The sequence below is a fragment of the Neophocaena asiaeorientalis genome, unplaced genomic scaffold (genome assembly GCF_003031525.2).
Source record: "Neophocaena asiaeorientalis asiaeorientalis breed wild unplaced genomic scaffold, Neophocaena_asiaeorientalis_V1.1 scaffold506, whole genome shotgun sequence".
NCBI lineage: Eukaryota > Metazoa > Chordata > Mammalia > Artiodactyla > Phocoenidae > Neophocaena > Neophocaena asiaeorientalis.
The window spans coordinates 279053-300953 of NW_020174950.1; the positions used below are offsets into that span (position 1 = coordinate 279053).

The 21901-nt window shown below is 40.0% G+C and overlaps 1 protein-coding gene across 1 annotated transcript in view; it reads right to left on the reverse strand.

The window, feature by feature from the left end:
- Nucleotides 1-2875: 2875 nt before the first annotated feature.
- Nucleotides 2876-21901, reverse strand: part of LOC112411013 (tropomodulin-2) — a 47068-nt gene continuing 28042 nt past the window's right edge. The window contains exons 6-9 of the mRNA XM_024761860.1: nt 20012-20142; nt 18332-18439; nt 6825-6969; nt 2876-4901 (exon numbers count right to left, since the gene is read on the reverse strand). Coding sequence (XP_024617628.1) covers nt 4867-4901; nt 6825-6969; nt 18332-18439; nt 20012-20142 — 419 coding nt within the window. The 3' untranslated portion in view covers nt 2876-4866. The remainder of the gene's footprint in view (nt 4902-6824; nt 6970-18331; nt 18440-20011; nt 20143-21901) is intronic.

The following is a 21901-nucleotide window of genomic DNA, read 5'->3' on the forward strand; positions in this document are numbered from 1 at the left end:
ATCAAAACCTTTAATTTCCATCTTCCTTCCCCACAGCACTTAGCCCCTCCACTCTACTAAACTCCTGAACCACAAAACAAAATTCAATCTGACCTAGAGTTGGGAGCAAGAACAATGAATACATCCTTAAGGTTCTGGGTACTTTTCTCTCTCCAGCTTGTTACCAGGGGGCCTGATCATGTGATTTTCATCCAGAGGGCTCACCTGAGGCTCCCAAGCATTCTCACACTTTTCCTTTGCACGTGTCTCAATCCTTGAGCATCGAGGATGGCATGGTGAGTGGTGGGGATATTTTACATGAAGAGCATAAGGGGAAACTGCTACTGGAAGGCAGAGCTAAAATATTTCTTCTTAGTTCTCTATTCATTAAAATGAAAATAGCCGTCATTGCTTCATTAGTGGAACAGAGGAAGGAAGCTTCAGAATCATGACTTAAAACCCAACTCCAGAAACAGTTCCACCGAGTACAGGTAACATAGCACAGAACAAAGTATTCACAGCTTACTGCCCCCTGCCCGTTTTTGCTTATGCAATCAATACTTGAGCTAACGATGGTATCCGCTTTCCAATAAGGCACTCTACCCCAAAACCCAGAAACACTGATCAAATTATATTAATCCAGAGTTCTTTCACTTCCTGTCTCCTTCACAGGGCCTAGAAGAGGGCTAAGTACATCATGCCCACAAAAAAAGGAAAATATCCCCAAACTCTTTTGTAAATTTTAAAGGGCTATCTTACATTTAAAATACGTTGATGCTTAAACTGGTTTCACCTTTGACTGTCTGAAATATTCTCACGGTAGTTATTCAGAACACACTGGTTTCCCTAATGCTGGTGACCTGCCAGGGGCCACCTTTCTGTCTGGAAGAGAAGCAGCTGTTCTTTTGGTTTGATGTGCCAGGCTTCCCTTAGGGAAATTGTTCTGAGGAGTATAGGCATTGGGATGCTTTCTCAGTTTTTAAATGGAGATGGGCTTTTACTGTAAGATGAACTGCGTGCTCTAAGATGGGTGAGTTGCATGAGCCCCTCCAGGTTGGTGATTCTCTACCTAACCTAGGCCCGCAGCAACTCTGAGGAGGAAAGGGGAGAGGGACTGGGAGACAGCATCTCCCTTCAATCAGGAGTCCAGCTTTGGCCAAACACCTCCTTACAGTATTTGGCGATATTTATGTACAAAATATTTATATACAATATATCCTACAAAGATGGAAGGAAGTGGCTTAATCATGTGGATGAAGATGAAAGTGCTTTCACCCATACACTTCAGGCATATGGAGAGATTTGGTGCTGGAACAATGAAATGATTTCCAGGCTTCTGATATTCATTCCCTAAGCGTTATCTTCCATACATGCTGGGAAATTTGGTGGTTGGTGACATAAGCCACAAACTCTAGGGAGTGATTTCACATTTCACCTGGGCCTGAAGCAACTCTAAAAAGGACAAGGGAAGTGGGTCTGGGGAGAGAGTATCTCCCTTCAATCAGTGGTCCAGATGCAGTCAAATACCCAGTTAGATATCTGGATATTTGGCAACATGTACACACGCACACACACACGCGTGTGCGTATTTACATTATGCCCTACCAAGATGAAAGGAAGGGATTTAATCATGCTGATGAGGATAAAAGTTTCCTTATACACTTCTGGCAGATGGGGAGATGCAGTGCTGAACTAATTATATGATCTCTCTAGGCTTCCAATATGTATCTCCTAAAAGTCATCTTCCACATATGCTGTGATGGGTGTTGGTAATAGGAGCCTGCGAGTCCAGGTGAGTGATTTTACACTTAGGGTGGGCCTGTACAAGTCTAAAAGGGGAAAGAAGGTGGTCTGGGGAGAGATGATCTCCTTTCAATCAACTGTCCAGATGTTGCCAAATATCTCGATATAATATTTGGCAAAATGCATACATATAAAAATATTTTATATACATTATGCCCCACCATGATGGATGGTAAGGGATTAATCATGCTCAGGATCACGAAAGAGCTTCTACTTACACACACTTGGCAGACAGGGAAATGAAGTCCTAGGCTAATTAAATGATTTATAGGCTCCCCGAAATGTAAGTTTATCTTCTAATAGTTATATGAATACTCATGGAAATGTCACCTTTCGAGCTACTACAAAAACACAGGTAATGATAAGATAAACTGATTAATAATAAATATTTGATTTAACAGACTCTATATACATGTGACCCAACTATTTTATAAGCTAAAAACAGTGCTAAATTTTGACAATATCCCATTATCTTGCTTTAATACTATCGACAACTGCAGCACAGTCACTATCAAGTCCTCATTTTTTTTTCTTGCTTTCTGACACGGTTTGCCAAGAATTGCTTTAGCCCCCGGTCCACAGCACCTTGGGGCTGCAGGGAACACTCCGTAGGATCCAAGATTTCTTAGGGGTGAAGGCAAGAAAGAGAGTAAATGAGAAAAGAAAGGAAAAAGCCTTACTTAGAGGGGCATGTCAGCGACTCTGCACTTAAACGTATTTGCAACAAATCTAAAGGGATAGGAGAAAGACAACTAAGAGATGTGTCTTCCCTGGCAACATGGTAACCAAAACATGTATACAAAAAGAAGAAGGAGAGGGAGAGGAAGAAGAGGAGGAAGAAGGAGGAGAAGAACTGTATACATTTTACCCAGTGGTGTGCTGCTGAATGTTTATTAACCAGCAAACTGCGGGTAGGGGAGAGGGGGTGAAAGCCCTGATTCGTAATCTTTGCTAATTTCCGTGGTATAAATACTCCCACCAACAAGAAGTACTGAACTTCTGAGGTGGGAAGAACTACTGAGCTGGGCGGAGATGTTTAAGCGCACACCATGATACAGTATTTCTGCCATACAGACACAGTAAGTGCAAATACTCTCAGGAGTATGAAAAATAGTAAAGTGTATTTTTGAGTGTTACTTTTGTTTTTTAACATAATTTATTTAATTGCAAGTGCATGTCATTTACTTTTTAATAATGGTTGTGTTTCACAACCAGTTTACAAAATTCTTGATAATTTAATAATGAGTAAGCCTGTGAGTTGACTCTAACATACCACACCTAAATGAGTCAGAGAGAAAGAAAAAATCAGACTGAAAACTGTCCAGTAGTAGTTGCTACATAGATAGATAGATAGATAGGGAGTTGCAGTAGAAAGCTAGTTAAAGGATTTTTAGGCTTTCCAAAATTCAACATGCTCTGCTCATTATTTCCTCAAAAAGTATAAAATATTCTTATGTCTCAAAGGATTTTATTTTGTTTGCATCTATTTTCTTTTCCAAAGGATTTTAGAGATAGAGATGTGGGCACTTATAATACAGGTAAATGTTCAATTTTATAAGGGCTTTCCATCCTAAACAGTTTCCACGTGCTTTATAAACTAACTAGAATAATATATGAATTGTTTTTTCAGTTATTTGTTTTACTGCTATCAAGCAACTCAGGAACACTCAATTACTTAGTAAATTCTGGATTGGGCCCACCTTCTGCCTGAGTCAGCAACTTCTTTAGTTGTCACCAGGACAAAGGATGTCACCTTTACAAGGCTCAGAATTATAAGGAAAAGAAGAAAAAAAGTGAGAGTTGGAAGGAAAGGAGGTGGGGAAGGGAGGCAGAGGTGCCTAAGGCAATGTCAGAGGGTCACCAAGTCCAGCCTCAGGCACTGACAGTTGTGAGCTGGTGTCAAAGGCTGCAGTCACATGTTTCCTTAGCTTAATATCGCACTGCTGCACTGCTAGACGAAAAGATTCATGCATCTACCATGCAATCATCTCAAGTGTACTTTCATAGGCTTTGTCCTTGGGATGACAAACATCTGGATAAATGATAATTCACATTTTTTCCTGATGTTTGAAAATGTCTGGATGGATCATGCCACGTGGACAAAATCTGTATAATTAACTTGAATGTTCACATTTCATCCTGTGATCTTGTTGCCCTAAAGACAAAGCGATAAATGCTTCTAAAATTTGCCAAAATAATGCAACCATGTGTAACAGACAACCTTAAGGTGTGATTATTATTGTTTTATTCAGGAATGTACTATTTTAAAAGCTTCCCTCTTGCTAAAATTTAAAAATTTGCCATCATGGCTGGAAAACTTTAAAACATCTTTGTAAAAAGTTATCCATAGAGTGATGTTAAAGATCAAATTACGTGGAATAATCAGTAAAAGTAGGTATGCTAATTCATTTTGCTACTTGTGAGTCTGGTTTGAAGCTATTTTTATGGGTGAAAGAATATTTCATACCTATTTGCTAAAGCTATGCTTACGTATCTTAATGCTGTCTTCTTTTTATGACACCACTGATCTCCAACCAGTAGGGCATGTGCATTTAGTGATTTTTCTGGAACTAAGGGAGAATTTGTGTTAAGTTGATCACATTTTTTCACCCAGTGAAAGATTGGCAATACTAACTTCGTATGTGGTCAGCAGAACACTTCTGATGTATTTAGCCTAACTCAAAGCTATGCATGTAAACAGAGATAGGCCTCTATCTTAATCACAGTTACAAACACATTTATGTACTAAGTTCCTTTCCTTTAAAAAAAAAAAGTTCATGTAAGAAAGCAAGACCACCCAGTATGAAAGTCACTAAACCATTTTCAATTGTCACCCACTAAGATCTGCATAAGTCCGTTGGTGCAAGTTGCCAGAGGTGCCCATGAGCAAATAAAACAATCGTATATGTTTAAAAATCCAAGACAAATACGTAGTGCTAAAAAAGAATAACAATTAAATTATTAGTTGTGTGGTTAACGGAAATGAACAACCTTTGATAAAATGGTCCCAATGGAGAAGGAGAAGAGCTTTTGTTTTGAAATTGCCACCATGGTGAAATTGCCACTTCCTCTTCGTATGGAAGTTTATCTTCGGTCTCCTTCAACTCGCTTTTTACGAACTAGGTGAGAAAGAAAGGTTTAAAAAGACAAAATGAAGGCATATTCCTTAAACTTCAGACAAACAAAAATAATCACACAGAACAGCAATCTCACACACTCGAGAACACAGTTATCAAAAGTTTCAACATTTCATTACCCGTGGCAATAAATGGAAATGACAGACTAGTCCAGGGCCTTTTGTAATTTACTTTCAAATAAAGCTAAGTCTGATAGTTGGGGACTTGAATGTTAGAGCTCTCCCATTTCTATGGAGTAGAAGGTCCAGAACAAACCTACGAAACAGTGAACTTCTAAATATTTTCGTGTTTACTTATCCACAACACATCTTCTCAGCTTCTATGTAACTCAGTCACCAGCTGGCTATAACTAACTCCCCAGGATGACACATTCACAATTCTGATTTTGGATTGAAAACCAAGAGGAGCTGCAAACAGAAATTTAAAGTTTCTACATCTGTTTTAAATGGAGACTTCGAAGTATCAACCTCCAAGGAAGGTAGGATTCAGATGGCTAGCAAACTCAAGAGATTAAGCATCCTTTAATCTGGTACTTAGTATCAAAGAAGCTGCCCTGACTGCCTTCCCACTTTCTGCAACCCTCTTCTTCCCCCTTTCACCTCCCTACCTGCAGGCTCCTCTGGTGGATAAGAAGAGGGCTGCTCCAATCTTCCTGGATTTGGCAAAAAAAAAAAAGGTGCCCTGGCTGTGGCCCTGCCTCAACTTCCCACTTTAAATAGCCCAGCCTGCTCCTGCTCGGCTGCAGAAAATTCAACAAAAGCTGTTGTCCACAGCTGCCGCTCCTGGTCTCAGGACTGCCTCTCCATTTACTTCAGACCTCTTGTTTTGCCTTTTTTCTTTGCTCTCTGTGTTGTTCAGATGAGGACCCATGTGTTTTCCCAGGAATCTTCCAACTGCTGCTCTAATCATTCCCCAAAGCCCTATTTGCCGGGCTGCCCCCTGAGCCTCACTCTTTGCACCTTGGAGGCAAGCATTGCCATATGCCTGGCCAGCCTCTGGGTGCCATACACTGAACGTCTGCTGGGCCTCAGGGTCTTAGGCAGCAAACTGGACACTAACATGTACCTGCCCCCTTCCGGTTCTAACCCTTAACTTCCATCTTGTCCACCATCTGAACCCTCTCCATGGCCAGCACTATACTTGGTGGGACACCTTGTCCAATTTCCCTGTCCAAGGTCTGGCATTCTGTCCCTGAACCTCAGACTGGGGACTGAGCTCTGTTATTGGCAGACTGCTTGCCAGCTGGACTGTCTGCACCTGGATGGTCTTGCTGCACACTGCTTCCGGTGGCTGGGATGTCCCCAGAACAAGCCTTCCCAATCAGTCCCATTCTTCTTTGCTGTGGTTGACCAGGACATGCCCCACCTCATTCTAACAGAAGTCCTCAGCAAAGAGTGGGTAGCAGGAAAGATTAAACAGAGGCTAACTGAAAAAGCTACTTCTGAGCTTAAACTTTAAAAAACATAGCTCTGTTAGGTCATTTCACATGTAAATCACCAATAACCATACTTAAACCCAAGTACAAAAGCACAGTCCGGAGTCACACATAAGTGAATTAGGAATTTCCATGTCACTGTGTCCATCTTGTGGTGTAGATAACAGAGGGTGATTACATGTAAGAAGTAAGTAAAAGAGAAGTAAATGCACAAAGGAAATCAAGCAAAAATCAAAGCCTGTCTGGAAAAAAAAAGAACAAACAGTTCCTCTTGAAAGAATGCTACAATAAAACCTAAACACTGTGAAGATGATGAGGAGTCCTATGACCATGTAATAATGTGCTTCTGATGAAGGGCTGACACCAAAGGCCAGTGGAATGGTATCTGTGAGATGTTATATCTGAAGTGGAGAAATGAATGGTCATCCTGCTCTTCTAATTGCTAACAGCACATATTGTGGCTGCATTACCCAGGTCATTATTCTTTGTGATGGCAGCTGCCACTCTTGTTCGTGGTCCTTGCTTGGTAAACTGATATCCAAACTTGAGGATCCTTGAATTCTCCTCGAGCATCTGGGCAATTTCCATCTCTACGGCTGTTCCCAACTGCTGTCTCTGATTGCACGTGTGGACACATACAGAGAATGGCCAAGAAGGAAGAGGAAACAGTTACTCGCATGGGAAAGATGCATGGCTATTTGTTGGACAAAAAGGCAAAAGTCTCAAACTGAAAGGGACAAAATCACTTGAGGTGTTTTCTCTCATACAGTTATTTGAGACCTGTTCCTTGTGGAGAAGCAAAATCCAACAGACAGCTGAATCTGCTGGCGTGTTAAACTGAAAAGACTAAGCAAATTATTTATGAAGGAAAAGGCAATTCCAGATGTAAAATTAAAGCAAAACTAATACTTGGTGTTTCCAATTACCCCAGTATCTGCTGTTTGAACAAAGGGTATTATTTTTTAATAATGACACTGTCTTATAGCAATCAATCCAATTACAGAATTTTCTATTCTGGGGTCCATATCCAAAAATGCACAAAGGAAAATTACAGAATTTCTGGGGTCCATATCCAAAAATAACTGAAGATGGGCCATTCTCTCCCAACAGTCTCACTAGGAGATCCTCAAGAGGCTTTATTAAAGTGGTTTGAACTGTAGCTAGTTGAATTATCGAACACTGAAGGGGTTATTGGACTACAGGAAAATCCCCTAAGTTTTTTGAGTTGGTGGAAAGAGGTTCTTTGTCTGTTTGCTTTTTAAGTTGAGACATAGAATAATAATTTAAAAAGTAGAGTTAAAAAATGGGGCATGTACATTTAGGATTTTACAGTTAAATTTAAGGAACATAGTATATTGTTTCATACTATATTCATTAATTTTTTTAGAAAGTACAAAGAAAAGACAAACCAAAAAAGTATATAAAATAAAAAAGCTCCCTTTCCCCAGTATTCCCATTCCCCATACAGAAAGCCAGTTCGGCATGTAGTCTTTGAAACATTTTCTGTGCATTCATATGTCTACATAATCACATGTACATCTATGCCTTTTTTCACATAAATGGGTCACACTAGCATATTGTTCTGAAACATGTTTTTATTCTTCATTTAACATTAAGAACATCTTTTCATGTAGGTAAGTATGTTTCCCTCATCCTTGTAAACAATTGTGCAGCACGGTATTGTAGTAAGTGATCATAATTTATTTAGCTTTGCTCTACTGACTGCTACATTCCTTTCCATTCTTATTCCAAACTATGCTATGGTGAACTTCCCTTGCACACAAAGTACGTCCTGGGGCATTTCTGCCAGTGTGCCTGTAGGGCAAATTATAGCTGGGCCCAAGAGTAAGCATGTTTCAAATTTTGATAAATTACTGACTTACCCTCAAAGGCTGTGACAACTTTTACTCCTGCTGATAGTGTTGGAGAGCTAGTGTTCCCTACTTTAGCCAACATGGGATATTATGAATCTTTTTCACGTTTTTCAATCTAAGGGGTAAAAATTTATTTTACTTGTATTTATTTAATTGCTTTAATTTGCATTTCTCAAATTATGACTAAGAACAATTAATTTTCTTTTGCATTTGTATTTCTTTGTTTGGAAACTACCAACCTCTATCATTTGTATATTTTTCTACCAGCTTGTGGTTCCTGTTTTTAAAATTTATATGTTAGGAAATTAGCCCTTTGTCAAACATGCTAAAAAAACTTTGCTCAGTTTGTCTTTTGACTTTCTGATTAAGACCTTTTTTCATTTTCATACAGTCAAATTTATTAGTCTCTTAGATTTTATGTCATGTTGAGGAAGCCTCTCTACTTCTCATTTCTTCCATTTGTTTTATGATTTCTTATATTTTAGGATTTAAATCTTCATTTTACCTGGAATGAATTCTAGTAGAAGAATTAAGATACAGCCCCAACCTAATTTTGTTCCAAAATGCTAGTGAGTCACAACATTGTAAATCAACTATTCGCCAATAGAAATTAAAAAAAAAATGCTAGTGAGTAGACCCACCTTTACTTCATTCTTTCCCCGCTGAGTTGAAATACTACCTTGCTGCAAAATTCTCAGCTGTACTTGGGTGTGTTTCTGGACCCTATAGCTTTGCCAAGTCTATGTCTGTGCCTGAATCATGCTATTTTGATTAAATATATTAAATATATATATACACACACCTTTTAAATATATTAAAATGTGTAATACATTAAAAGATATATTTAAATATATATCTTTTAAATTTGGAAAATTTAAGTATTGGGCAGATGAAGAAGAAAAGTTAATGGAGGAATTTTTGTGTTCTAGGCAAGTTCTAAGGCTTAACTCTGTTCCTCTTCTTTCTTTTCATCCAGCAACCTGTCAAACGAGTCTCTCCCCAAGAAATGAACAAAATGTGACATTTCAAGTCAGAAAATAACAATTCTGCGTATCCAAAGTATAGAGATTACTGTTCTCAGCAGTGTAGGGCCATGGGAGCGAGAGGCAGCAAAAAGGTAGGAGATACTGACCTCAAAGTTTCATGAGCAACTTTAGTTCATGACACACTTTCAAACAACAGGGCTGTATTAGAGATTGAGACTTGAGCTAAGGTCGGGGCTGCCATAGTTATGGCTTACGCCCCCGGGGTGGGCCAAAGGTGCTATCCAAGGGCAGAAGGAGCTAAAGATGGATGTAGCTGACTGAGGGGGATGACATAACACCCCTCTATTTCCCCTCACAAATCTTAGGCATTTGGAGTCTTAGATTTGGGTAATATACAGCTTGAGCATGCTGTGATGATAAAAGGATATAAGAGCCAAAGAAAATTATATTGGGAGGAGGGCATATAAAAGAAGGGGAGAAAGTAATATAGCATAGAGCATCTTTCTTTCTTAGCCTGAGTCTTTCTTTTTTTTGATTTGAGATCTTTTGTGTTGTATAAACCCAGGGCAACAAATGGGCACCAAAATTTCTTATAATTTGGATGTTTCTCTTTTCAATTTTAAGTCACTAAATACAAAGAAAAAGAAACAAAACTTAAGCACATAGTCCTTCAGATCACCTTTTTTGTGACCTTTTTTCTCTACTCAAATTTATTTAGCAGTTACCCATTTCATTAATATGCATCACTGATTGCTCTTCTCAAAGGGGCACCTGATTAAATCGTCACTTGTTTACCTGGAGCTTAGTTGTGGCAGCTCACGCCTGTGCTGGATTCTCAGCAGGCCTTCATTTCGGTGCAGCTGCCTGCTGCAATGATGCTAAATTGGTCTCAGCTGCTGGCCCTTCCTGAGGAAACTGTCTTAGAGATTATTTTATTTCAAACCCTTCACTGTACAGATAAGGAAACTGAGGTGTACTTCTAACAGTCTATGAGTCAATGAAGAAAATTTAGATGGAAGAGAAGTTTTGAGTCTGAATTTCCTTTATTGGAATAAAGCAAATAATTTTTCCAGTTGCTTTAGAACTTAACACTCTTTCTTATCATAAGTAAAGAGAAGCCATTTCAGAGGCATATTGCGAGTTGAAAAATTACACAAATCCACCCCTAGATGACTGAGGATGGGAGAGGAGGTTTGATGCTTCAGATGGATTTAAGAGAGCAGATTTTATATTTCAGGGTCTTCTTCACATGCATTCTAAAAAGCTATTCTAAATTTTCAGGATTTCAGCTCATTTAATAGGTATAAGGTTGCTAGATTTAGTAAATAAAAATACAGGACACAAAATTAAATTTGAATTTCAATAAATAACAAATAACTTTTTAGTATAAGTATGTCACAAATGTTTCATGGGACATACTTGTACTAAAAATAATTCACTGTTTATCTGAAATTCAAATTTAACTGTATTTTATCTGGCAACCCTAACTAGGTAGTATCTTACAAGGAACTGGTAACAAATTACCTGGAACATTATTTCAGATATGGGGTTTCACAATGGCCTGAAGCAACACAGAAAGTTAAACATACTTTGGAATGAGGTATCCAATTCTGTCTTAGCACTCCTGGAAATATTTACGAAGAGTCCTCATAACTTCCTCCTGACACTAGCCTATTTGATATATATCCCTGAGCTATCACTTCTTTTCACTCACTTAATATTTCCCTCTAGCTTGTTTTCCTACTCTCCCACTCGCTAATTTACTAGCAGCTGGACACATTAGGATACACAGAAGCAAGCTTCCTAAGTGTGTACAGCCACGTGTGCACATTCCCAGGGATTCACTCCACACCTCTGCAAGGGAAAGCTGTTTTGATAATGCATCCCTTCTAGGGAGAGGGAGAGTGAGGGAGTACCTGTCTCCTGGTGGGGTTCCCCTGCTCCCCCGGCAACAAGGCTCAGGAGGAGTCTAGGGACAGAGGACCTGCACTGAAACAGCCCACTTGTTCTGGTTAGCAAAAAAAAAAAAAAAAAAGAAAAGAAAAAGGAGAAAGAAAAAACATTGTAGCCATAAAATAAATAAATAGGGCTCCCCTGGTAGCGCAGTGGTTGAGAGTCTGCCTGCCGATGCAGGGGACACGGGTTCGTGCCCCGGTCCGGGAAGATCCCACATGCCGCGGAGCGGCTAGGCCCGTGAGCCATAGCCGCTGAGCCTGCGCGTCCGGAGACTGTGCTCTGCAACGGGAGAGGCCACAACAGTGAGAGGCCCGCGTACCGCAAAATAAAAATAAATAAATAAATAAATACTGGGTAGTACATATATTTTAAAAAAGAGGACAACAAACAAGAAAAAATTTTGAAAATCTGTACTACATTGAAATGTTAAAAAGCAATGGGCATTTAGAATTATGAAATGATCATGGCTGAAGAACAAGTTGGTGATCTAGAATACGGAACTGAGGATGTTTTAAAAAATGTAGAGTAAAAGAGAAAGAGAAAATACAAGAGAACTGTTAGGAGGTGCGGAGGGAAAGATCCAGAAGCTCAACATTCATCTTATTGGAGTTTCAGAAGGACCATAAAAAAGACAACAGAAAGGAAGAAACTATAAAATAATAGGGAAAAATTTCCCAGAGTTGAAGAAAGCTTCAAGTTTTTATCTGAAAGAACCTGCTGGATGCTCAGCAGACTAAATGAAAGACTATGTGGGCACATACAGATGAAATTTCAGAACTCCAGGAGAAAAGAGAGAGTCCTAAAAGTTTTTCGCAAGAAGAATTTACTCACAAAGGAACAAGAATCAGGCTGCCATTAGTCACCAGATTTTAAGGCCCTTGAGAACAGAGATTCATATATTTATACAGCCAGATAATTGTAAATGCTGGTGATGTTTTAATGTTTTTGGAGTCAATCTATATACATAACAGAATATAATGACATAAAATGTATAAAGCCCAAATGCGTGAAATGATAGAATAACTACAATTCAGAGGTAGAAAGGAAGGAGGAATAGAAGGTAGAGTGAGTACAGAACTGCCCTCATCTTTGCTAATGGAGAATCAAAAATTGTCTAAGATAATTGATCAAAAATATAAGTGCAGGGCTTCCCTGGTGGCACAGTGGTTGAGAGTCCGCCTGCCGATGCAGGGGACACGGGTTCGTGCCCCGGTCCTGGAAGATCCCACATGCCATGGAGCGGCTGGGCCCGTGAGCCATGGCCGCTGGGCCTGCGCGTCCGGAGCCAGCGGCTGGGCCCGTGAGCCATGGCCGCTGGGCCTGCGCGTCCGGAGCCTGTGCTCCGCAATGGGAGAGGCCACAACAGTGAGAGGCCGGCGTACCAAAAAATAAATAAGTGCATGTATATTAGTGCTCTTCTACCCTGGTTGCATATTAGAATGACCTGGAAGCTTTAAAAAATATAGCAGTGCTTGGGCCCCACCCCAGATGAATTAAATCAGAATCTCAGGCTGTGGCCTGGACAGTTGCTTTTTTGGTTTGCTTTGTTTTTTGTTATTGAAGCGTAGTTGATTTACAACTGCATTTTTGAAAAGCTCTCCAGGTAACTAATGTTCAGCAAGGATTGAAAACCACTTCAATTAAAGTCATACAATGAGAAGAATGAAAAATAAACTGCTAACAGTGATTGCTCTGGGGAGTAGAACGAGGAACTTCTGAACTATTTTAACTGCTTTTATGGCAGAAAAGACAAGAAGAAGGAATCCAACTTGGGATAAGAACAGGGTTTCCAACCTCGGATCTATTGACACGAAGCTGGATAATTCTTTGTTGCGGGAGGTTGCCCCGTGTATCGTAGGAGGTTTAGCAGTCTCTGAGACCCACGAAATGCCAACAGTACCCCTCCCAGTCATGACAACCCAAAATATCTCCAGACACTGCCAAATGTTCCTAGAGGGCACAATCACCCTGAGTTGACAATCACTGGACTAGAAGAACAATCCTGTGTATTAGTCAAGCAGCTGCTTGAACTACCAGGAAGCTCAAGGATTTGGACTGATGCTATTGTACACCATGTAAATTAAAGTGCATTTATTCAGTGCTAGGTCTTTAGTTAGAATTAAGTGTATGCATTTTAATTAGAGCTCCAGAAGGGAATGCATCAAGCCTTTCCTTATGGATGCTGCAAGCTTTGGGATTTACTTCTATTACTAGAATAACAAAATGTCAGAGCAATTAGGCCTTTGTAAAAAAGTTGCAGGACCTCCTGGCAAGTAGCCACGATCCTGCCAATTTCTTTTAAACTTGAGAAAACACTTTTCACATACTGAACAAAACAGGGAAGAGAGATCCAGCCAAACATAACCCTGGGCTGTAGGCCCAGGTTCACCACAGTTCAGCAAATATCTGAGCATCTATTACATGTGCTGGGGATAATAACATTAGTAAAACGAAGACTAGATTTCTTAAAGGTTACGTAAATAATTAGAGTAGAAATACATTTTTAAAGAGAAGGTTTTGCTTTCAGTACTTTATAGAATTGCCCGGAAAAGCAGTTTCATGCACTGTCCAAACCTGTACTTCCAGTGGTAGCCACAGGACACAGGTGGCTATGAAGCCCTTAAATAGCACCTGTTCTGAATCAAGAGGTGCTTGAATTTTAAATGTTTTTAAATGTAAAACATGCATTGGATTTCAAAGATGTAGTATGGAAAAAATACTGTAAAAGACCTCATTACATCTTCACATTACATTTTGAAATGATGATATTTTGGATACGGTGGTTTGAATAAAATACATTATTAAGTTTAATTTCACCATTTTTTTTTAATGTGGTTACTGGAAAATTTAGTTACACATGTGGCTTACATTTGTGGTTCTCATTTTATTCCTATTGGACAGTGCTGTCCGAAACTTCTGATTTTTATGTGGCATACCTGTTAATAATATGTAATAGCATTTTTTTACGTATTTGGGCCTTTTCTCTACATCGGCATTCATTACTATGGCAAGTTTCATTAATACTCCCTGCTATAGGTGTGGTTATATGGAAGTGCTTGGAGCATGGCAAACTGAATTCGATTACAGGTCACTTAAGTTTGCTTCCTGGCTTGGCCACAGGCTGCGTAATCTTAGTTAAATTACTCAAACTCTGAGCCTCAGTTGCCACATCTGTAAAATGGGGATAATGTCATCTCACATATACATAGCTGGCCTATATTCACAATGATCCCACAAGTACTTTGTTGAATCTGTTCCTGAACCTTACATAGAAAAGTCTTCAAGCTCTTGCTTTAATGCTGATTTGTAATTCTCAACAGCAAGTTGTTCCGCCATAATAACAGTCTGAATATCTCTATTGCCTGTGGGGTAATCAACCAAATTACAACCTACAGAAAAGTTCTTTCCTGACTATAGCATAGCTGAAAGGGGAACCACCTGGGGTCAGCCAGGTGAGGGCTGGACCATGTGAAGCCATCCAGGCACAAGGCTGAAAGAGGCTTTTCTTTTCACACCCTCAAGGATAACAGTTTTTCCTTGAAGTTGTATGGTTTGCTTGTCACATGGCATACATACAATACATAGTCGTTGGATTAAAAACAGTAACAAAGAGATTATTATATTTGAAATTTATTTAGTCCATTTAGCAAATTATCTATTTGACTTAGAGTAGAAGTGAGACTGCTTACTAGTAGTGCTGACAATGAACTATACACTATTTCCATCCCTACCATTTTACTGTAAATAATATATTTAACAGAAATGACAAATCATTTCTTTATTTATCCCTTTAGTTACTTACTTACAAAATGTATTGTGAATATTTTCGCTTTATTGAAAACAAACCTACTAAAGGGCAGAGATTATACACAAAATCATACACAGATAAGAACCCTTAAATTGCTAACTTCACCTTACCAATAATCTAGTTCTGCTTTTTCTATTTTAATGATAGGTTTCAAATTCAAAACTGCTTTCAACCTACAAATTTAGATATGTAAGAATTACTGGTGAAAACATCAGTTCTGTAGCTTAGCCCCTCTTTTACATGAGTACTTAATTCAAATTTGCTGTAGTCATCATGGAAATATTGTCTAATGCTGAGAGGTTGGAGGGCAGGTTCATTCATTCATTTAACAAGTATTTTTCAAATATCTACTCTGTGCCAACACTGTGACGGGTAGTCATTACTTTCATGGTGTCCGTTTTTAATGCTATTTTTTTTAAACTTATTTTTGGCTGTGTTGGGTCTTCATTGCAGCACACGGGCTTTTCTCTAGTTGTGGCGATCAGGGGCTACTCTGTTGCGGTGCGCGGGCTTCTCATTGCGCTGGCTTCTCTTGCTGCGAAGCATCAGCTCTAGGCGCGCAGGCTTCAGGAGATGTGGCACGCAGGCTCAGTACTTGTGGCTCGCGGGCTCTAGAGCACAGGTTCAGTAGTTGTTGCACACAGGGTTAGTTGCTCCGTGGCATATGGGATCTTCCTGGACCAGGGATCGAACCCGTGTCCCCTGCGTTGGCAGGTGGATTCTTAACCACTGTGCCACCAGGGAAGTCCCTAATGCTCTTTTAGATCTTCCAAAAGACATGTTACTTTAAATCGCATCATCAAGTCAAGAAAACTTTCGTTTTTCTAGCTTAATTCAAGTGCTGAGAATCAGATGCTGTAGAACCACTGATGCAGCCTGATGCTCAGGCTTCTGACAACTGCCATAGTTTAGCAAATGTACGACAGTGAGGCACAGTATGTAAATATAGCATAGCTTGGTGGTTAGGCATCCTGGTTGTGGAACAAGAAAGACCTGGTGGTGAATCCTGGCTCTGCCACTTGCTGGTTGTGTTACTTTGGAAAAGTTACTTAACCTTTCTGAGCCTCAAATTGCTCATCTGTTAGAGTGGGAACTAATAATAGTACACACCTCACTGTATTATAGTGAGGATTCGGTGAGATGACGTGAGTAAAGCACAGAGATCAGCAGTGGCATTTACTAATTGTTCAAGAAATGTGAGCTATTAATAGGAGGGTTAACGCTGATAATGGAAACGGCAGTAGTATTTACTTGGGTTCAGGGGCTTCCTTATTTACCTGAATTAACTGAAGTGCATAGAAGGAATAGGGCTTTTGGTTGTTTTTTATTTTTTTCATATTCTGGTTAACAGTATCAAACAAAAAATGTTTCAAGATTTGGTTGTTTAAAATATTTTTGAGACACATTAATCCATTTCATTTTTTTAAACATCTTTATTGGAGTATAATTGCTTTACAATGGTGTGTTAGTTTCTGCTTTACAACAAAATCAATCAGTTATATATATACATATGTTCCCATATCTCTTCCCTCTTGCATCTCCCTCCCTCCCACGCTCCCTATCCCACCCCTCCAGGCGGTCACAAAGCACCGAGCTGACCTCCCTGTGCTATGTGGCTGCTTCCCACTAGCCATCTACCTTACGTTTGGTAGTGTATATATGTCCATGCCTCTCTCTCGCTTTGTCACAGCTCACCCTTCCCCCTCCCCATATCCTCAAGTCCATTCTCCAGTAGGTCTGTGCCTTTATTCCTGTCTTACCCCTAGGTTCTTCATGACATTTTTTCTTAAATTCCATATATATGTGTTAGCATACGGTATTTGTCTTTCTCTTTCTTACTTCACTCTGTATGACAGACACTAGGTCTGTCCACCTCATTACAAATAGCTCAATTTCGTTTCTTTTTATGGCTGAGTAATATTCCATTGTATATATGTGCCACATCTTCTTTATCCATTCATCTGTCAGTGGACACTTAGGTTGCTTCCATGTCCTGGCTACTGTAAATAGAGCTGCACTGAACATTTTGGTACATGACTCTTTTTGAATTATGGTTTTCTCAGGGTATGTGCCCAGTAGTGGGATTGCTGGGTCATATGATAGTTCTATTTGTAGTTTTTTAAGGAACCTCCATACTGTTCTCCACAGTGGCTGTATCAATTTACATTCCCACCAACAGTGCAAGAGGGTTCCCTTTTCTCCACACCCTCTCCAGCATTTATTGTGTCTAGATTTTTTGATGATGGCCATTCTGACTGGTGTGAGATGATATCTCATTGTAGTTTTGATTTGCATTTCTCTAATGATTAATGATGTTGAGCTTTCTTTCATGTGTTTGTTGGCAATCTGTATATCTTCTTTGGAGAAATGTCTATTTAGGTCTTCTGCCCATTTTTGGATTGGGTTGTTTTTTTGTTATTGAGCTGCATGAGCTGCTTGTAAATTTTGGAAATTAATCCTTTGTCAGTTGCTTCATTTGCAAATATTTTCTCCCATTCTGAGGGTTGTCTTTTGGTCTTGTTTATGGTTTCCTTTGCTGTGCAAAAGCTTTGAAGTTTCATTAGGTCCCATTTGTTTATTTTTGTTTTTATTTCCATTTCTCTAGGAGGTGGGTCAAAAAGGATCTTGCTGTGATTTATGTCATAGAGTGTCCTGCCTATGTTTTCCTCTTAGAGTTTGATAGTTTCTGGCCTTACATTTAGGTCTTTAATCCATTTTGAGCTTATTTTTGTGTATAGTGTTAGGGAGTGATCTAATCTCATACTTCTACGTGTACCCGTCCAGTTTTGCCAGCACCACTTATTGAAGAGGCTGTCCTTTCTCCACTGTACATTCCTGCCTCCTTTATCATAGATAAGGTGACCATATGTGCGTGGGTTTATCTCTGGGCTTTCTATCCTGTTCCATTGATCTATCTTTCTGTTTTTGTGTAATCCATTTCAAAGATTAAAATGAAATATATGTTAACATTTTTTATATGGGCCGAGTTCCTGTAGGCTTTGGCGGGGGGGTCTCATAATATCCATTTACTGGGACAGAATGTTACTGTAGATACAAACGTTTCAGAAAATTTGTACTAAGCACAGAACAAAATCTAAATATTTATTTAGCTAAATACCAAATCTAATCTTGTCTCTTTCTCCAAAAAGTGTAGTGCTAACAAAATTCTAGTGAATTCAAAGTGCCTGACAGTTGGGTTCTTGTTTTACTGTCTCATTATAACTAATTTTGTTTATTAACTATACAGAAAATAAATTTACCTGATCTGAACATTGTTAATTGATAAAACAAATTAAAAATAGCTTCTAATGAATTAAATAATTTCATGTTATAGTTGTAAGAATTTTACTCACAATCGCCACAGGGTCATTGCTGCGGGTTGCGGCCAGGCTGAACTTTTTCACGTGAGTATTGGTCTCCAGAGCCTTTGCAAATTCCTTCAGGGTTGGAATTGGAATGTTCTAAGATGAGGAAGACACAGATCCTTGATGAATCATTCTGCAGCACCTTCACCCCAAGCTAAGGACCAACAGCTTTTAAATACCTTGTATGTTTAGATGTTACTGTTTCTAAAAGACTTTCATCACCCATTCTCTAGCAACCAACCTATCCCAAGCCAAATAGCACCACTTAGTGTCCAATAAGGGAATCTAACACAATGTGACATTCTGGTAACACTTCTGTTTACCCTACTGTCCAAATTATGCATACAGCACACTTTCCTCTTTCCTTCTTTCATTGTCTATATTTTAGCCAGACTGAGCTGCTTGCCATTCTTTTACTATCCCATGGTCTTTCTTTTGTCCATACCTTTAGATATGCTTTTCCTTTTGCCTACGAATTTCTTTATCCTTTGCTCTAATTCCTACTCAGCCTTCAAGACCCAGCAGAAATATCACCTCCTTGGTTTATTGGCTCTCCTAGGCAGGATCAAAATTTTCCTTACCCACAATTCCACATGTGGGGGCTGACCACATCATGTAATTATTCGCTTAGTGTTTTTCTCGTAATTTAAGTTCTTCAGAATGAATACCACATGACTCTTACTTCCTCTTCCACAGCACTTAGCCTAGTACTGGGCACTGGGGAGGCAGACAATACAGGGCACAGCTAGAGGCTAATGTGAGTTTACAGAGCACTACAGGCCAGCTCTGTGACTGTGGGCAACTGAACCTCTTTAAGTCCCACTAAGGATTCAATGAGATAATGAATTTCAAGTATTTAGCAAAAGATATGGCACATAGCGAGTACTTAATAAAAATCAGTTAATATTATTAAATGCTAGAAACTGGCCCAAAAAGAATGAACAAAAAAGATGTCAGGCAGTGCTCTCTCTCTCTCTCTCTCTCTCCCCACCCCCTCTCTCACACACACACATACACACATCTTACCCTCCTCCCTTTGAGAGTGACATGACTTATGGTCTTAGCAGAAGTGACAATGTGTGACTTCAGAGAATAGGTCATAAAAGGCACTGTGGCTTCCAGCTTAGTTTCTCTTTTTTTCTCTTGGATCACTTGCTCTGGGGGAAGCCAGTTGTCCTGATGTGAGGACACTCAGGCAGCCCTACTGAGAGATCCACGTTCTGAGAAACTAAGGCCTCCTGCCAACAGACACATGACTGCGCCATCTTGGAAATGGATTTCTGTGCCCTCGTCAAGTCTTCACACAAGTGCAGCTCTGGCTGACAGCTTTACTATAGCCTCATTTGAGACCCTGAGCCACAGCAACCCAGCCCAGTCACTCCCAGATTCCTGACACTCAGAAATTATGTGAAATAATAACTGTTTGTTGTTTTGGAGTAATTTGTTACTCAGCAATAGATAGCTAATACACTGTGTATAACACAAGTACTGTGATTCTTTTCAAAGAATTCTAGGAATCACTCTTTTTAAAAAACCCACTTCTTTCAAATAGGATATTGTGCCTCAAAATCCAGTGAGTACAAAGGATTTTAAACAGGTGTAAAACAGGCAATCAGTCATCTCCAGTAAGTTTTCCGACCTCAACAGACAACATTCGTAATGAAATACCTTAATGTTGTTGAGGTTGACTTCTTGCAGGCTGGGGTCATTGGCTTTCATCTGCTGCAGACTTACTTCCACATTTGTGGGATTGGGTGGTTCCTCAAATACTGGCTTGACCTTTTCACCTTTGACCACATCTAAGACACAAGTTTTAATTTTAAAAATAAAATGTAAGGGCTCTCCCATAAAAATCAGAGATGACGTCCCCCCAAATGACCTTCCTTTCATATGCTCTGATTCCAATAATACTCCGATATCAATGACAGTAAGCTTACTCTCAACTAAGCAAGCACAGGAATGGTATGATTCTGAGTTACAGCCTCAAGGGTGGGTGTTTTTCACCTGCAATGAGAAGTCTCAGTGGCTGACGCTCCATGGGGCCAAAAGTGCAGGAGGCCCTACAGCAAACTCCAACACCCAAAAGAATACCCGTGGGTAGTTACTGCTGCTCCACATGGACCTCTTTCAGAATATAATAACCAAACCAAAGAATCTAAGATGCAAAACTATGAGTCTCTTTTTTTTTTTTTTTTTTTTTTGCGGTACGTGGGCCTCTCACTGCTGTGGCCTCTCCCGTTGCGGAGCACAGGCTCCGGACACACAGGCTCAGTGGCCATGGCTCACGGGCCCAGCCGCTCCGTGGCATGTGGGATCTTCCCGGACTGGGGCACCATCCCGTGTCCCCTGCATCAGCAGGCGGACTCTCAACCACTGCGCCACCAGGGAAGCCCAAAAATGAGTCTCTTTATTTCCCAAACCTTAATCCTCCCCTGGCCCACCATCCTCTGAGTTCCATTTTGGAGCTTTAATTTTGAGGATGGTATGGGAAGAGAAAGGAATAGAAAAGAAGAATGGAAGAATTCTCAAAAGCAGTTAACAGAAAATGTATGTAATATGTGTAACATACAAAGGGTTCATATCCCAAGATACATAGAGCTCCTACAAGTCCATAATACAACCCAATCGAAAATGAACAACTAATGATCAGAGGAATCTCTATCAGTCAACCAAAAAAGATAATAAGTAATTAAACTCTGAAATTTAAAAATGAGATACCATTTGATTAGCCAAGAAATGTAAAAAGAGAATATTCAGAGTTGGCAACAATGTGGAGGAAAAAGCATCCTCATACATTGTTGGTGGGAATGTAAACTGGTACAAATTTTCTGGAAAAGTAATTTGGCATTATCTATTTTTTTTTAATTTATTTTTATTTTTGGTTGCATTGCGTCTTCGTTGCGGTGTTTGGGCTTCTCATTGCAGTGGCTTCTCTTATTGAGAAGCACGGCACGCGGGCTTCAAGTAGTTGTGGCGCACAGGCTTAGTTGCTCCGCGGCATGTGGGATCTGCCTGGGCCAGGGCTCGAACCCGTGTCCCCTGCATAGGCAGGAGGATTCTTAACCACTGCACCACCAGGGAAGCCCGGCATTATCTATTAAAATATAAAATGTGGATACTTTATGACCCAGCAATTCTATATCTAAAAGTCTAATCTACAGAAAAAGTAGCATGAATACATGAAGATATATATTTATGGATGTTCACTGATACGTTACTTATGACAGCAAAACATGATAAACAAAATGTCCATCAAGGGCTTCCCTGGTGGCGCCGTGGTTGAGAATCTGCCTGCCAATGCAGGGGACACAGGTTGAGAATCTGCCTGCCCCAATGCAGGGGACACAGGTTCGAGCCCTGGTCTGGGAAGATCCCACATGCCGCGGAGCAACTAGGCCTGTGAGCCACAACCACTGAGCCTGCACACCTAGAGCCCGTGCTCCGCAGCAAGAGAAGCCACCTCAATGAGAAGCCCGTGTACCGCAACGAAGAGTAGCCCCTGCTCACCACAACTAGAGAAAGCCCGCGCACAGCAATGAAGACCCAATGCAGCCAAAA